Genomic DNA, 17,017 nt, shown 5'->3' on the forward strand with positions numbered 1-17,017 from the left:
CCCTGCTGAGCAGGACTATCACCTCCTCCGTTCAGAACTTCAGGTTCCCATTAATACAGCCTCAGGGTACATCTGCCATTTGTTTTATGTGTTAATTTCTAAAGCATCGTTAAGTGAGCTAGAGATCTTGTGAGCCTGTCTTTCTAGCCCCAGTCTTCTGTCCCATAGGCATTGCTGTGGACCAGGCTGGGGTCAGGTGATGCTCAAACCAGGAACTCCACTCCAGTGGGGACTTAGAGAATGGTACCACAAGTGCTAGGAACAAGGATGGTGGTGTGTGCCTCCAGGATTCAGAGGAGGCAGGGCTTAATCTCTTAATAGTAATAATTTCTTATCTCTGAGCATTTACAGTGTGTCAGCTGCTGTGATCATCTGCTCATCTCATTTCATCCTGCCCGGCCCTGGGGATAGGGAATATTATCAAGTCTATTTTGCAGATGAAGAAACTGAGGCACAGAGAAATTAGGCTACTCATCCAAAGTCCCACAGCCTACAGATGGTAGAGTCCTGCTCCAGTCTCCCGGACAATGACTGAGGTGGCCTCAGTGGTCTCAAAGGGCTGTTGCAACACCTTCACAAGTGGAAACCATCTCCGGAGAAGGGCTAGAGGGTCTAGGGGGGAGGTGGCCGAGCAGTCCTTCTTCCCCCCACTTCCCACATCTGCCTCTCACCTCTGGCAGGAAGGATTTCTGTGCCCTGCCCGCTCCCACCAGCTGTGCAGCCCCCGAGCAAAGGCCTCTCTTCTCTGCCTCTGAATTGCAACGTTGGCGGCAGGAGCGGGAAGCATATTGTGCGCAGAAACAAAACTGAGTGGTTTTTCCTTTTTCTGAAGGTGGTAATGGTGCAATTAGTGGCTAAGCCATTACCCCTCCTCCTTAGCTCGCCTCTCCTCCTTCCCCTCGGCCTCCCTCCTGTTTCTCTCCAGGGAAGAAGTGGCTGCATCCTGCCTCAGGAGAGGCATTCTATCATTCTCTCTTACCCTTGATGCCCAGGAAGAGGGGCAAAATTGTGGGAGAGAGTGCCCAGAGGCTTCTGGGGGCCCCTGGACCTAACATAGTGAGCCAGGTACCTGCTAGGGTTGGGGATTACCAACACGCAGACAACATGTCCAGGAAGGGAGGTGACCATGAAGGCAATCTGGAGGTTCAGAGGGGGTGCGTTAGCAACTCAGAGGGTTGGGATCCTGAATCCTTTTATCCCACCTGGGCTCACTGGCTGGCATCAGACCTCAGCCTGGTGAGCTGTTAAATTCTCAGTCCAAGCTAGAGTGATGGGGGTGGTCATGGTCCTACTTTAGACCTTCCATTTCCTCTTCCAGAAACTAAAAAGAGGCCTCATGTTTACATACTTCCCAAAGGCTTCCACAGCCCTTAGCCCACTCCTTCTTCACAGACTTCCTCTGCAGTGGCAGCTTTGTTCTGTTTTTGTAGAAAGGGTGCTGGAGGCTCAGAGAGGGGCAGTGACTTTCCCAGGGTCACACAGCTCATAAACATCAGAGCTGGAGTTGAACTCAGATCCTTAAACTCCAGCCATTTTCTTTCCGAACCCCCGAGGGCTTGGGTGGGATCTTGGGGCCATGGATCTGGCTGCTGTCCTGAAGAGTGGAAGTTGGCAGGGAGAATGGGAATGAGGATTTCAGGACAGGCCCATGGCCACTCCCCTCCATGCCAGGCCATGCTTCCCTCCCCACTGCCGCCTCCGCCTCTTTCACCTTGACTTGAAGCACAAGCAGAAACTGGGACATGTGCCCCAGGAGGCCAGATCTCCATGGTCCCTCTGGGGGCACGGGATGGAGGAGAGAGGTGGGGGTGAGCGGGCAGGCAGGGCACTTCCCTCCAGAATCCTGATGTCCCCTCTGCACTTGTCGCTCAACCTAGAGTGCCAGCATGATGGACAAGGTGGCAGAGAATGAGAGCGACATAAGGAAGACAGAGGCAGAGGCAAGAACAAAATATAGAGGGGAGCAGAGACAGTTACAGACTACAGTGATCCATTGGGAGAGAGATCCCAATGAATTAGCCATCGCTTCCTGTAAACCTTAGAACCCGGCTGTTGCCAGGGCAACGGGGCAATACCTGTCTCTCCAGAGGAGATGAAGTTGCCAGGGTAACTGCATCCTGTCTTTCCTGGGGACCATCCCAGAATGTGGCACCCACTGGCCGTTACCATGGTAACTGCCTTTTTGCCCCACTTAATCCCATCCTGTCTGCTACAAGGGACCCACAGTTGGAGGTGGGGGAGGTGGGAAGAGAGAAGATCACTTGTAGATTAAGTTTCTTCTTCTCCCCCTCCTCGAGCCCCTCCTGCAGTCCATCACCTCGGGGGTGCCGGGTCGCCCCACCCTGGGCCCACATGGGCCTGCAGTATTGTGTGTGGTTAGGGCCAGGGCGTCCGGGAGCAGGTTTCGCAGTGGAAGGCAGGCAGGTGTTGGGGAGGCAGTTACCCGGGCAACGGGAACAGGGCGTTTCGGAGGTGGTTGCCATGGGGACCTGGATGCTGACGAAGGCTCGCGAGGCTGTGAGCAGCCACAGTGCCCTGCTCAGAAGCCCCGGGCTCGTCAGTCAAGCTGGTTCTCGGTTCGCACTCAGCAGCACAGGCAGGCGAGTGGCCCCCGGTTCCGGGAGCAGAGCAGCAGAGCCCCAGTCCTGGTCCTCCGGCCACACGCCTCGCCTGCCCGCCCAGCGCCAGGATGGCCACCATCACCTGCACCCGCTTCACAGAAGAGTATCAGCTCTTCGAGGAACTGGGAAAGTGAGTTGCACCTCAGAGAGTTCTGGAGGGTGCAGGGGGTCAGCGTCACGGGCAGGGGGTGTGCACCTGCGTGCTTCCTGTGCATACACAGGGAGAAGGCTGCATGCATTTGGGGACACTGTGCAGAGTGCCCAGAGCTGGGTGTCGGCATGTTTGCGGGTGCACAGATGTGCCAAGGCCGGCTGGGTGATTGTGCATGTAGGGGTGAAGGGTTGATGGTACCTGCCAGTGTGCACGCATGTATACAAACACATACACACACTCACATCCCTGAGAGCACATGTCTGGGCACACACAGATTTTCAGAAACTCAGGGTTAGAGAAGGATCTTCCCAGTCAGCTGAGTCCAGGGCCAGAACCCCCTGCTGACTTTCTCTTGAGGTGTCCATCTGGCCTTAACTTGGACACCTCTGGTGGGAGAGAGTTCACATCTCCCAGGTAGTTCCTCTTGACTTTAGGCACCCATGGTGTGGGTGCAGAACAGCCAACTTCTCCTGAAAGCCCATCCCCTCCCTTCTTCCCTCCGTCCCTCCGTCCCTCCGTCCCTCCCTCCCTCCATCCCCCCTTCCCTTCTTCCCTCCCCCCAGCTTCTCTTGGAGAGGGCATCAGTACAGCAGCAGGGGTGAATAAGCGAGGGACTGATGGGGCTTCCTAGGTGTTGAGAGGCAAAGAGGGGCAATCAGGCAAGCTGGGGGGAGCACTGCTATTGCAGGGGCTCATGGTACCTGGCAAAGTTGTCCAACCCCAGAGCTCATGTTATGCCCCTGATGACTGGTGTGGAGAGAAAGGTGGGAGGATGAGGGGACAGAAGAGCCCCTTTGCATAGCCCAGTAGGTTGTGGAGCATCAGGAGAACACTCTGGATGCCCCCAGCTAGGTTTGTGGAGGCTCCAGAGATGGATCAGGGTAGGGGTACAGTTGTGAGGCAGATTTTGCCCCTTGGGCAAAGCGTTTCCAGTGCCCAGGGTGGTCCTTGCTCTAGCAGCAGGGGTGCAGGGGAGAGGGGCCCTGTTAGTAGCTGCCTGTGTGAGGTACGGATATGCACATGCAGGTGTGCATTTTGATGTGTGCTGTGTAGGGACTGACTCTAGGGTACACTTGCGTGCTATGAAAGAGTATGCAAGTTCACGTGTGTGCACCAGGAGGAGGTGCCGGTGTGTGCATCATGTTTAAAGCCTGCAAGTGTGAATATGTGCAAGTGACCCAAGGGGTACCATTGGCCGGATGGCATGGGAGTGAAGGTGTGAATATGCGTCACTGTGTGTACACATGTATGGCAGTTCAGAGCTGTGTGCATGTCAGCAGAAAAATGTGTGTGAGGTCTGGGTATGTGCAAATATGTCTGCGCAAGGATGCCGGAGTGGGACTTGGGCACGATGGTGTTCCTCTAGGGTCTGGCTATGTACATTTGTATGAGGAATGGGGGGGTGCACGCACACAGGAAGGTTTATGTGCATGCGTGTTAAGGCCTGGGCCAAAGGCTCTGGTAGGAGTGTGGGTGTTGAAGGCATGTGTGAGCTCATGCTGGTGTCTGCATATGTGTGGGAGGTGGGCCTGCGGCTGTGTACAGTAGACTGCCTGCACACACACACACACACACACACACACAATCGCATAGCAGGCTACCCTGACACTCACAGGTACACACCAGGTCCCTTGTACAGACACACACTCATGTGCAGACGTGTGGTCACTCTTGTCTTCAGACTTTCTGTGTCTCTGAGTGTGTTTTTGTGCTGGGGGCCAGGGTGGGCGGTAGCTGTCTGCTGGAGCGTGCAGGGCCCCTGCTCAGTGGGGTTCCAGTGCCCACTGGAATGCAAGGATTCCCTGGTTAGCTGGGAGCTGCCTTTCAGAGGATGACCAAGGCTCGGTGCTGGGAGGGCTGCGTCACAGAGTGCAGTGAAATGGAGTTGAGATGTGACTCAGGCACTTCAAGTGAAAATAAAAGTGATGTTTTGCCCCAAGAGGAGATGGATATCATGAAGACTGGGTCCTGTGGGGGCGACTTGGTGCAGAGAGCCTTCGCGAACCTTCTCAACCCCACTGCCTGCCAGGACCAGGGCAGGGAAAGAATTCCAGGGGACAGGGGGCCCTGGTGTGACCACGACAGGAAACCGAGGGTGGCAGGCTTGGCCGGTCCATGTCTGATCGATGTCAGACCTCTTCTTTCTAGAACCGTATGGGCTCCTAACCTTTTTTAGGTCGTGTACTCCTCCAGGAATCTGATGAAAGTCGAAGTCTACATCCTCCAGAGAAACTCACAAGCCTACGAAAATGTTGCGGGCAACGTCAGGAGCTTGCAGGACGTTAGGAAGGCAATGGATGGGCCTAGGGTTAAGGATGCTTGTCCTGGAAAGAAGGAGGCTTCATGCTTCTGATGCTGTTAAAAAACACTGACTGGTTAAAAAGGCCAGGGTACTTCGCTGAGCAGCGGGGCTGCTGCTCTGCATGGCAGCTTTAGGCCAGGCGCCCAGTGGAGCAGGTAGGGGCAGCACCCAGCACATGGCCCAGGCTCTGGAGCTCGCCACCCATATCTCTGTGACGCTGGCCAGATGATGGCATCCTTACCCCTGTGGTCTGGAGATAAAATGTGGGGATGAAATAACCTGGCACGCGTGAAGATATGGTGACAAGCCCGGCACACAGTGGGCCTTCAGCAGGAACTGCTGCTGGGATCATAGCTGTCAGAGGGCTAGGCAGGCTGAAGCCTGCAGCTGGGGCCTGCCACATGTTTACCTTTTGTCTGGAGTTGGCCTGGCTTGGGGGAGGAGCCCGACCCGTCTCCTCTTCTGCAGGGAGAAGCCAGGAAGATGCTAGCAGGGCCCAGCCTTCAACTGTGAACCCATAGTCCCTGCCGGCTGGGACACTGCAGTCACCACCCAGAAGCTGAGCCCCCATTCCAGGAGCCTACCTCCAGGGCCGGGCAGTCGGTCCTGCCAAGTTGACAGCGGAGCCTTCGGCCCTCCTTCTGCAGGGCCCTGGGCTGCTCAGCTGGAGAGCAGGGCGTGTGCCTGTCAAGGGCTTCCTGGCATCCTACTCAGTGAGGCCTGGCTTGTGACTGCAGGCCTCCTAGGAACCCAGGGTAGGGCTGGTTATGGATGTAAGAGCAGATGCACTTCTCTCACCTGCTGGGCAGCCAGCTTGGTGGGGTGCGGTCCAGAGTTCGGGCCCTGGACAGGGGCTTCTGGGGGCCCTTGATGCTAAGGGACAAAGGTCCCACTGCAGCATGTGATTCAGGTAAGCCAGGGTCTTGATTCCAGGTCTCCTAGAAGGTTGAAGTGGAACTCAGAGACTAGCTCACTCATTCCTCCCTGACCCCCACCTTCCCTTCTCCCAGGAGATGAGAGAAATAAAGAGCCAGACCTTAGGAGCACAGGAGCGTGTTCGGAGGCAGGCTGCAGTAATGGCAGCTTCGTGGTCAGAGTGGGTCTGGGCAGCTGCGCCAGAGCTCCTGGCACAACCCACCTTCTCCGAAGGCCAGGATGGGAGGGGGGAAGGGGTCAGGTTCCAGGAGGCAGAGAAGGAGGAGGCCTCCTCCAGCCTTTGACATTCTCTGGGCTTTACATCCCACTTCCAGGAGAGGTTAGGGAGGCAGAGAATTGCCCTGCAGCCTGTGTAATCACCGAGTTGTACAGAAAAAGCCTTGGAAGATTTTACTTGAGAGGGGGAGGGAGGGAGGGCGACGGGAGAGAGTGCAGCCCACTCTTTCTCTAGAAACTGGGATCTGAAATGGACTCAAGGGCAGTGTTGAGCTGGGGATGGGGGTTCCAGGGGCCAGCCCAGGGGGCCGAGGGATGGACGAGAGCTGGCTCCGGGGCCTCCTGCCCGCTCTTACCCCCAAGGTGTATATCAAGATCTGGGCCTGGGCTGGGGGACCTGGGGCCCAGAGGCTGCTCCCCACACTGAGGTCCCAGGGTCCCAGGTGCTTTGGTTTTCTCATGGGATACAAGCTCTAACATCTGTCAAATGTGTTCAGCAATCCCATCCTTCTCTGGCTGAGCTGTCAGGAGACTCAGTGGGGTAATGTTGGGGAGCAAGAACACCTGGGCACCCATGTACCACCCAACGACGAGGGTGTGCTTTCATTTTGCTTCTAGTAGCCTCTCACATTCACAGAGCTTTGTGGCCATTGGGGCACCTCTCCATTCATTAGCTCTGAAGGGGGCAGAGAGCTTACTTGCCATCTGATAGAGAAGCAGGCTGAGGCTTGAGAAGGTGGAAGGGTCTGGGTGCAGGTGTCCAGCACCCTGTATATGCGGGAGATAGCTCCTGAGAGGGACCCCTCTTGCTGCTGTGTCTGAGGAACGCTACTAGGGAAGAGGGGTCCATGGCCTTGTGGATAAGAGGATGCTGAGCTGAGGCTTATTTTCTAATCATGACTCTGCCTCTAATTGACTGGGCCACCCTGTGAGGATCCCAACTTTACCACCTGTGAAATGGGGATGAGAATAACTCTGCAGATGCCAAAATGCCCCACTAGAGGTGCTACCCTTTAGACTCCCAGAACATCAGAACTGGAAGGACCAATACACTGTCTATTTATAACCTGGATGGTGAAACCAACACCCAGAGAAAAATAGCCCCAGGCCAGAGGGAGAGGTTGTTAAAGTCGAGGTAGGGGACCAGATCACATGCAGGGGCCAAAGGCCAAGGATGGGAAGTCGGGGCATTGGCGGGGGGGGGGGGGGGGGGGTAGGTCTTCAAGGTGGGGTGGGGGTGGGGTGGCAGGAACAGGGAAGGGGACAGACTCTCCTTCCTCCCCCTCCAAGCCATCCAAGCGAGCGGCAGGCACGCACATGTTCTGGTGCATGCCGCAGCCCTCCACCCCCGCACAGCCACCCCCACACAGGCTGAGACACACTGACACTCTGCCGAGCATCCCTCCTGCCCGCCTGCCTCCCTGCACAAGCACACAGTGACACTGCTGCCAGCAGCCCTGCAGTCCGAGGACCTGGCCTTCTCAGGAGGCAAGGGCAGAGCCTTGGGATGCAATGCCCGCATCCTGTTACACACACACACATACACACACACACACACACACACACACACACTGGCTCCCACACACAGGGCATCCAGCACAAGTCTACCCCCCAGTACAGGGAAAGCAAAATGATGCTGACTGGGCTTCTGCATGTTCCTCAGAGTGGGAACAGCACAGGACATGCTCCCCAACCCTGCCTTTCCCTCTTTCTGTGCGGGTCCCTGTGGCACAGTCCACCCTCTCCTGCATGCATGCTGCCCTTCTGAGCTCCTCTGACACCCCAGGCCAGGCTGGCACAGCCCCCAGAGCAAGCCCCCCACCCTGCTGAGGCCCAGCCCAGGCCCTCCAGGTCCTCGCAGGGTGTGACTGCCCCCAAGGCATCTGTGCCAGAAATGGTTGAAGGCCTCTGGGTCACGTAAAAGGAGAAACATGTCTGTGACTCTGGCATCTATGCAACAAGTATTTCCTGAGCCCACTCTCTGCTTCCAGCCCTGGGCCATGCCCAGGAGGTGCCACAGGCAAGATTTATGTAGTCTCTGCCCCTTGGGGCTCATAGCCTAGTGGGAAGCGGACATTAATTAAATCACTTCAGGCGTGGAGCCCATCATGGGGCTTGAACTCACAACCCTGAGATCAAGACCTGAGCTAAGGGGCATCTGGCTGGCTCAGTGGTTGAGCATCTGCCTTTGGTTCAGGTCGTGATCCCAGGATCCTGGGATCAGGTCCAGCATCAGGCTCCCCACGAGGAGTCTGCTTCTCTCTCTGCCTATGTCTCTGCCTCTCTCTGTGTGTCTCTCCTGAATAAATAAATAAAATATTAAAAAAAAAAAGACCTGAGCTGAGATCAGGAGTTGGACGCTTGGCCCACTGAGCCACCCAGGTGCCCCCAGAAGTATGTATGTATGTATGTATGTATGTATGTATGTATGTATTTATTTATTTATATTTTTAAAGATTTTATTTATTTATTCATGAGAGACAAACACAGAGAGAGGCAGACACAGGCAGAGGGAGAAGCAGGTCCCATGCAGGGAGCCCGACATGGGACTCAATCCTTGGTCTCCAGGAACAGACCCTGGGCTGAAGGCAGGTGCTAAACCACTGAGCCACCCAGGCTGCCGGAAGTTATTATTTAAATGCTAGATAAGGACTATGAGCACAATCACGGAGCTATGAGATGCAGAGACCACAACTAGGTATCAGGGAAGGCTCTCCTGAGGAGGTGACACCGGGGAGCTGGAGGTTGAATCAGAATGAACGAGAAGGGAGAGGGTGGAAGAGTGTTCCTCGGAATGGGAACAGCAAAGGCAAAGGCTCTGAGGTGTGTAGTTTGATGGAGCACATCTGACCTGGGGAAGCTGGTGGTCCTACTCTTTTTAGGCTTCTTCAGCCTGCCCCCAACTTTTGGATGCTTAGGGCCTAGAAGGAATTCTAAAAACTGTTTCTAGATCAACTCTAAGAGGGGGCCAGGCAGGGTGGTAAAGTTCTGGGAGCCAAGTCAAGTAAAGAAAACTGAGGAGCTGAGGACTCGAGTGGGAAGAAGGGACCCCGCGGAGTGGGGTGGAGGGTGTCCTCTTCCCTCCTCTCCGCAGGCATGTCCTGAGCAGAGCCAAAAGTGTATAGAGGACCACGGAGGCGGAGTTCAGCTCTGCACAGGCAGGACTTCCGAATTATCAGAAGGGCTCCCCTTCCACCGCCGCCCCCCCTTCCCAGCTGGACAGGCCTCGGGAGGTAGGAAGCGCTCTGACAGCAGGCGTGCGCCCGCTCAAGTCCTCCCTCACCCCATCTTCCTCCTGCCCTCGCCGGTGCGATGCCGTAAGCGTGAAGTGGGAGATGGTTTAGGGGCCAGAATATCCTGTCTCACGGAGAACATTGGAGTGAAGGGTGCTCTTCTGTCTTACGGATGGAGAACTCAGGCCCAAGAGGGCCAGGGCCTGCCCGAAGTCACACAAGCCAATGACACGCAAGAATAGGGCACTCTAGCCCCTTTCCAGTCTGGTGCTTGGCCCTCTTATGCCCTTGGAGCTTCTCTCTCTGGGCCTCTGAAAGCCCTCAGGGCGTGCAGGTGCATGGAGCCCGGGAAGAAAGCAGACCCTCCGTGTCCCCCCTGCTCTGTCTCCTCCGGTCCTGTCTCCAAGGTCTTTGAAGGTTTTCCAATTTCCCTTTTTGTAACCCATTCAAGAAAACCTGTGCGCAGCCAAAACAAGAAATATGTTGGGACTTCTGTTGGTTCAATGTTCCCTGCAGCAAACAGAATCTTCCGGTTCCCAGGCCTTCTGTGTCCCCCACGAGACTTCTGCTGGGTTGGCATAGGGCAGGCCTGTGGGGTGGAGGACAGCTCAAAGACACTGAGTCCCCGCAGCATCTTCTCGAGCCTGGCAGTGGGTGGCTGCAGCCGGGGATGGGAGGAGGGAGATGTATGGTTACAGTAATAAGGCCCTAGAATTTTCTGGCTGTAAAACGTTGTAGTTTGTGGAGTTCTGGGCAGTAGTGCTGTGGTGAACTGGGAAGAAAAGAGAAAAAAACAAACCAATGGGGTCTCTAGCTCCCACAGTCTCTATGTCCTCTGATTTACTTGCCATTTGGGGACCTGCATAGCTATGTTTTGTTTGTTATTTTAAAAGGGCATTGCGGGCAGCCCGGGTGGCTCAGCGGTTTAGCGCCTGCCTTCGGCCCAGGTTGTGATCCTGGAGGCTCAGAATCGAGTCCCGTGTCAGGCTTCCTGCATGGGGCCTGCTTCTCTCTCTGCTTGTGTCTCTGCCTCTCTCTCTCTGTGTCTCTCATGAATAAATAAATAAAATTTAAAAAAAATAAAAGGGCATTGCGGCTTGAAAAGAAATACATAAGAAGAAAGAGCAGGTTTAAAAATGAGCCACAGTTGATTTCGCAGATGGGCAAACTTAGGCCAACCAGGTGAAGGGATTTGCTCAAAGCCCTGGAAGGTGGATGCTGTGGAAACAGGATATCCCTTTTGTTTCTCAGCAAATCTGACTCCAGCTTTTTAACTATTCTGGAAATCTAGGAGCCCTCAGAGAATCTCATAGGACCCACAGGCACTTTCCCCCCGAAAAACGCATACTCAACGACAACCTACATAATGTGTATCTTATTTCCCACAGACCCCTCTGGCCCTAAAGCCCATCTGTGGATCCCAGGTCAGGGCCCCCTCTGATCTGAGAGTATGGGTACTGGAGAGAGCAATGGACAATGAGTTGGGAGTCCTGGGTTCAGGGTCTTGGCCTATTTCTTCATCTGTGAAATGGGGAAAGGGTGGACCTCAATGGGAAGATCTTACTGGGCATAGGAGCTCCTCATGCAGCCACACGTAGCCCACACCCTGGCCCCTCGGTGGAGCTGCTCTGGGGGCCAGCCCAGAGCATTCTGACTCCTTCTGCTCTGGCTTCCTTACCCCTAGGCCTTGCTCTCTGCTGAGTAATCAGATCAGCTAACCTGGGCTGTGACTTTCTGACCATCAAGAGGTTCAGGATGCTAATCCTCTCACAGATAACAGGTCTGCCTGCATTCACCAGGAACTTTCTGGAATCACCCCAGCTCATCTCAGAGAGGTAGAATGCTTAGGTATCTTAATCGAGAGTGGGGAGACTTTCCTGAGGAGACTGGACTTTGATTATGAGCTGCCTGCCATGTAGCATCCAGGCAAGATGGTGAGTGGCTAGAAACTCAAGACTGGGAAAAAAATTGAAAAAGAAACTTAGGACTGGAATTCTGGAGAGAGAAAGGGCTGTAGAGAAGCAGATTTCAATCTTACGTGATGGTCCGTGGCTTTTACCATTTGCAGGGGCAGTGGGATCACAGAAACCTTTGTGAAGCTGATGGAAAATATGCATCCTCTGCCCAAAATAATGCACAGACATAGAATCATTTCATTTAAATTTTAGGTGTGTTCGTGACCACCCAGAGCCTCCCCAGGGATTCCCAGCTGACGCCCAGGTGGTGGGGATGGAGGGAAGTGGTAAGAGGGCAGTGGAGAGAGAACGGGGAGCAGTGATTGGCGGGAGAGGAGGTAGGGAAAGCAAGGCAGGGTGCCAGGGAGAGTGCAGCCACCTAGAAATGAAAGGGAGGACAGGCTTCAAAGTCTGAGGTCCGTGGGGCCGGTTGCTGCCTGGTGTGGGGCTGGCAAAGTGGATCAGGCCCGTTGGGGCTGCAGGGGCTGGGGGGGGGCATGGGGTGGGCAGGCCTGGCACAGCTTCTTCCAGGGAGCCCGGGGGTGGGCACCAGATTGTGGTGGGTTCATGGAGCGTGGGAGGTGGAAAGAGGAGGCAGCAGATATCGGACACTTCTTCTGGAAGTTTGGCAGCAAAGAGGGAGGAGGGAAGTGGACCAAGCTGCTGGGTTGAGAGAAAGGTTCTTGGTTTTTAATTTTAAAAACTGGGGGGAGCAGGATGTTTTTTTTTGTTTGTTCAGAATAAGGGAGACCTGTGTGTGTGTGAGGAAGCGGCCAGTGAAGAGAAGACCCTAATAATCGTCAGAACCCAGGACAATCAGATCCTTAAGGAGTCCAGAGTGGAGGGGGGTGGGCTTGGTGACTGTGCTGTCTCCAGAAGGCCCCCATAAACAGTCTTCCATCTGCTGAGACCCAGGGGTCTGCCCTGGGCTCTGGGCAGCTCAGAGTAAAGGTGAGGAGGTTTACTTTAGAGGAAATTGGCCAGAGGCAGTCTTGGGTAGCAGGAAACTCTTCCCATCCCTGTGCAGGAGACACTTCTCCCAAATGGCCCAGGAGGAAGTGTGGCTGCGGGTCCTCATCCCCATCTTTCAAATGAGGGGCCAGAGAATAAGCAAGCTGGTGGCCAAGCTGGGTGAGGACCCAGGTCTTCCAACTCCCCCATCGGATGCTCCGGTGCTCACCTGGCTTCCATGTCAGCATCTTGGGCTGTTTGGGCCAGAGAGAGTGGTGAGCCCCCTTGCGGGCTGACAGCCAGCAACTCCCAGGACACCGGGACTGCCAGGCAGCCAGAAAGCAATTTCCCAGTGTGAATCTGCTTTTCACGGCCCATTAGCACGTTCCCACATCCTCAGCCGTGCTGGACCCACCCTCCCCATGCCCTCTCCATCTGTCTGCTGGAGGGCAGGGTGGGGCCTCCGTGCCTGCAAGTGCCCACACATAGGGGAGCGGCCCCTTCCCCTCCTCACCGCGGCCCCCCCACCTCCTCCCCTGGCTTTCCTCTTCCCCGAGCTTGGCAAACAAGGTCCATTTTGTTTCTGATGATGCCAGCTGTTCTCATCACTTCGTAGATAATGATGCCTATAAAAGGCGTTGTTTCTTGAGCATTTACTAGACTCCGGGGACTGTGCTAAACCCATTGCATACCTTATTATATCTCATTGAATCCCTGAAACAACTGCACAGGGTGGGTACTATGCTGATTTACATTTTACAGGCTTATGAAGGTTAAGTAGCTTGCCAGTAAGTGGCTGCACCACGATCTGAACTCTGGGGGGGCCCTGTTCTTATCCTCACAGAGCTTCACTACCCAGTATGGTGGTTACCGGCCACATACGGCTGCTCAAATGAAATAAAGTCAAAAATTCAGTTCTTCAGTCCTACTAGCCATATTTCAATTGCTCCATAACTATATGAAGCTAGTGGCTGCCACACTGAGCAACACAGATTATTTCCTCCATCACAGAATGTCCTGGTATAGAATATTACAGATGGAAAAGGGGTCTGTACTATTTAGCCTCATTCCCACCCGCATCCCCATGTTGTGGAGAAAGAAAGCAAGGCCCATGCGACATCCCAGCAAGGGCTGGGGGCTGAGATTTTGGTCCTCCAGTGTCTGTCTGTCTCACACACACACCCTTCCCTACCCACACTCCGTGACCTGCTTGCTGACGTGGATAGATATTTCATACCCAGGGTGATGCACCTGTGCCTTGCCACACCCAGAGCCTCATGGAATCACATACGCAGGGCACTGACTGGGCCGCTCACGCACAGCCATGGGCAGACATGCCTTCCTGACCGCTTGGAACCCAGGAACACCTTCGTAGACCCTCCCAGAACCCATCCAGGGACACTCACACTGGGTTCCCACATGCAGACCTCATCCCTTTCTCTCAGGACCACTCCTTCTCCGCACCCCGTCAGTCCCTTCCACCCTGAGCTCCCTACGTTGCTCTCCTCTCCTCTCTGCCTTGTGCTGTCTCCAAACTCCTGCCTGGTCACCTGCAGGCCACCTGGTCATCTCAGGGCTGTGGGAAGGTTAGGCTGGATTTTTTTGTTGTTGGCCAAGGCTGCTAGGCTGTGGCCACTTGCTCATGCAGGATGGTAATACAGAAATAGGCCTTTTTAAAGCAAAAGCTACAAGAGAGAGGAGGTTAGTCTCATTTCTGCTGCAGATTCTCCTCTGCCCCTGGCCCCATCCCCCTGACCCCCAGCACTATGGCAGGCAGAGATGAACCTCCCCACTTGTGGATGGAGACCTGAGGCTGCGTAGGTAGAAAGAGGGGCTCCCCGACCTGGGTCTTTTGCTCACCCCATGTTCTATGTACCTGGCACTGTGAGCAGTGTTTCGCTTGTGTTACTTCCCTTGATCTCCCCAGCAAACCCAGGAGGAAGATGCTATTATCGCCCCCATTTTGCAGAAGGAAACAGAGGTGAAGTGTCAAGTTCAGTATCACAGTTGAGGATGTCACAATCAGACTACAGAGCTTTGTGAGCCCAGAAACCCCTGATCTTGAGGGTCACACTTTCCTGCCTTTGGTGAAGTCAGAAGAACAAGTGCAGGGGACCTGGATCCTCTTCACAGACCCACTAGGAGTATTCCTGTTTGCTTGAAGCCTCAGTTTCCCCATCTGTTAAATGAGGATCCTAGTTCCAGCTCTGCAGTGCTGCAGTGGTCGAGAAGGAGCTTCTCCTTCTCCTTAATGGTGCCCATTTAAAAGGAGGATACATTCTGGGTACCTGAGAGGCTGGTGCCCTCTGGATCAGTAGCTCTGAACTGGTTTTGATAAACTCCTCCCTCTGAGCAGCTGCTAAAAGCTATGCATCCTTGCCCCAGAAAAAAATGCACATACCTACTCTCAGAGGCACAGGATGTCCTTCAGTGGGTACATGGCCCCTGGAGCTTCCCTCCCCATGATAGAACCTAGTTAGAACCTCTAGTTAGGGGTGCCTGGGGGGCTCAGTCAGTGAAGCATCTTCCTTCAGCTCAGGTCATTATCTCAGGGTCCTGGGATCGAGTTCTGCATCAGGCTCCCCGTGGGAGCCTCTGGCTATGTCTCTGCCTCTCTGTCTCTCATGAATAAATAAATAAAATCTTTTTAAAAAGGGACTCCTAGTTAGAAGCTAAGATTTATACAAAAGCTTGGCATTGTGTTCCGAGAAGGAAGTTTAGCAAATGAGCCTTCTCTTGTTTTATAGATGTGGCTCTTAGGTCCTCAGCTCCTTGGGCAGAGCCCAGGTTCATGGGGCTGTCAGGCGTCCCTGCATAGAGTGTCGTGTGACAGCACCGTCAGTGCTGATGTCAGGGCATCTAGCAGGTCTTCCCCAGAGGGCGGGCGGGAAGGAAACAATCATCTGGACCGTGTGTTAAACAAAAATACAGATCACTTGTGCCCCTGCCCAGAGGTTCTGGTTTGGTTAAGTCTGGGTAGGGCCCTGGCATGTGTGTGTGTGTGTTTTTTTTTTTTTTTTAATATCCCCACAGGGATTCCAAAGCAGCTGGTTTGATAACCATTGGTCTAAGATCTTTGCTTGGAATGGAATTATTTTACTTCATTATTTACTTTTTACTTAGAATTTGTTTCTTTAGTGGAAAAATTATATCCATTCCTCCTTCGCTGCCTTCCTCCCACCACCCCTACATCCCTCCATCCCACGTTAATTGAACTCCAGCTCTGGACCAAACATGGGCTAGCTGCTGGGGAGTGAGGCAAGACCCAGCCTCTGCTCTCAGGAGCTTACAGCGCCTCTCCTTCCAGGCTCCTGCTCTCACAGGAGCTCTCCAACCTTTCCCAGAAGGGGCCACTTCAAATGCTCTCTCCCCTGGGCCCTTTGGGAATCATGGCCTCCAGCTGGGCAGGGACCTGAAGGCCTTCGGGTCCATCCCCCTGTCTGGGTGCGGTGGGCACCTTTGAGAGATGGGTTGTAGGGCAGCCTGGGTGGCTCAGTGGTTTAGCGCCGCCTTCAGCCCAGGGCCTGATCCTAGAGGCTCAGGATCGAATCCCACATCGGGCTCTCTGCATGGAGCCTGCCTCTCCCTCTGCCTGTGTCTCTGCCCATCTCTCTCTCTGTGTGTGTATCTCATGAATGAGTAGGTGAAATATTAAAAAAAGAGAGAGAGAGAGAGAGAGAGAGAGAGAGAGAGAGAGACCGGTTATGCCCTACCTTCTTCAGATTCCTGTTCCTATTCCCAACACCCTGTTGTAAAATCCACTCCCCTGTGTCATTATGTTTCTCACTGTGAACTCAATCTGCTTCTTGCTTCTACAAGTAACATTCATGGAGGCCCTATTGGTTGGTAGCAGACATTGGGCACCGGGGCACAGGGCTGTGGAGAAGAAAGTCAAAGTCCTGGCCCCGCAGGAACTTACCGTCAGGTGGAGGGACAAACAGGACGAGAGATCCCAAAGGATCTTGGGCTAGGTGGGGAAGGGTGGAGATGGGGAAGGGTGGAGTGCTCTGGGAGCACTGGTAAGGGAGTCCTTAACAGGGAGGCTCCTCTGGGAGGGAGACTCAGGTCTTGCTGCTTTCCTGGGGCATGTGGGGTGGGGGAAGGACAGCAAGGGTGCACATCCCAGGGAATGTCCATTGCTGTGTGAGGCTATCCACTTGCCCAGGAATTCTAGTGCCAGTGGATAGTCTAATGCTTTCTAGTGCTTTCTGACATTTCCTGGTCTCATGCACCCACCTGGCTCTTTCTTCCTCATCCCTCTCCAGTTTTCCATCTGCTCCATTCATGATGCTCAGACACGAAATGAGGGACACCATGCCAGGGTGTGTGCAGAGAGGGCATCTGTGCCAGCCTTCAGGCTTCCTGGGCTTGCACCCACCCTCGTGCTCAGGATAGGGGATCAAAGTTTGGAGGATGTGATGAGGCATGGCCGTGTCAGGAACCCAGATGTGGCAGGCTCCCCTGGTGGGGGAGTGCAAATACTGAGTTCGGCCTGGCCCTGCCCATGGCTAGCTATGTAAGCCGTCTACACTAAGCTACAGTGGAGCTCAGAGTCTTGAGCTCCACTCCTGACTTAAGGAATCAGAATCAGTGTTTTAATAAGACACCCTGGTGACTCATATACACATTAAAATTGAGGAAACCTGCCC

At 54.3% G+C, this 17,017-nt stretch overlaps 1 protein-coding gene across 3 annotated transcripts in view; it reads left to right on the forward strand.

Annotated features, from left to right (window-relative positions):
• The first annotated feature begins 2,508 nt into the window (after positions 1 to 2,508).
• CAMK2A (calcium/calmodulin dependent protein kinase II alpha) overlaps positions 2,509 to 17,017 on the forward strand; it is a 64,940-nt gene continuing 50,431 nt past the window's right edge. Inside the window, exon 1 of one of the 3 annotated variants that reach the window (XM_077895912.1) lies at positions 2,509 to 2,751. In XM_077895912.1, coding sequence (XP_077752038.1) covers positions 2,690 to 2,751 — 62 coding nt within the window. In that variant the 5' untranslated portion in view covers positions 2,509 to 2,689. The remainder of the gene's footprint in view (positions 2,752 to 17,017) is intronic. The other 2 variants (XM_077895914.1, XM_077895913.1) reach the window with 2 other exon arrangements.

This window comes from Canis aureus, chromosome 4 (genome assembly GCF_053574225.1).
Source record: "Canis aureus isolate CA01 chromosome 4, VMU_Caureus_v.1.0, whole genome shotgun sequence".
In the NCBI taxonomy this organism is placed as follows: Eukaryota; Metazoa; Chordata; class Mammalia; order Carnivora; family Canidae; genus Canis; species Canis aureus.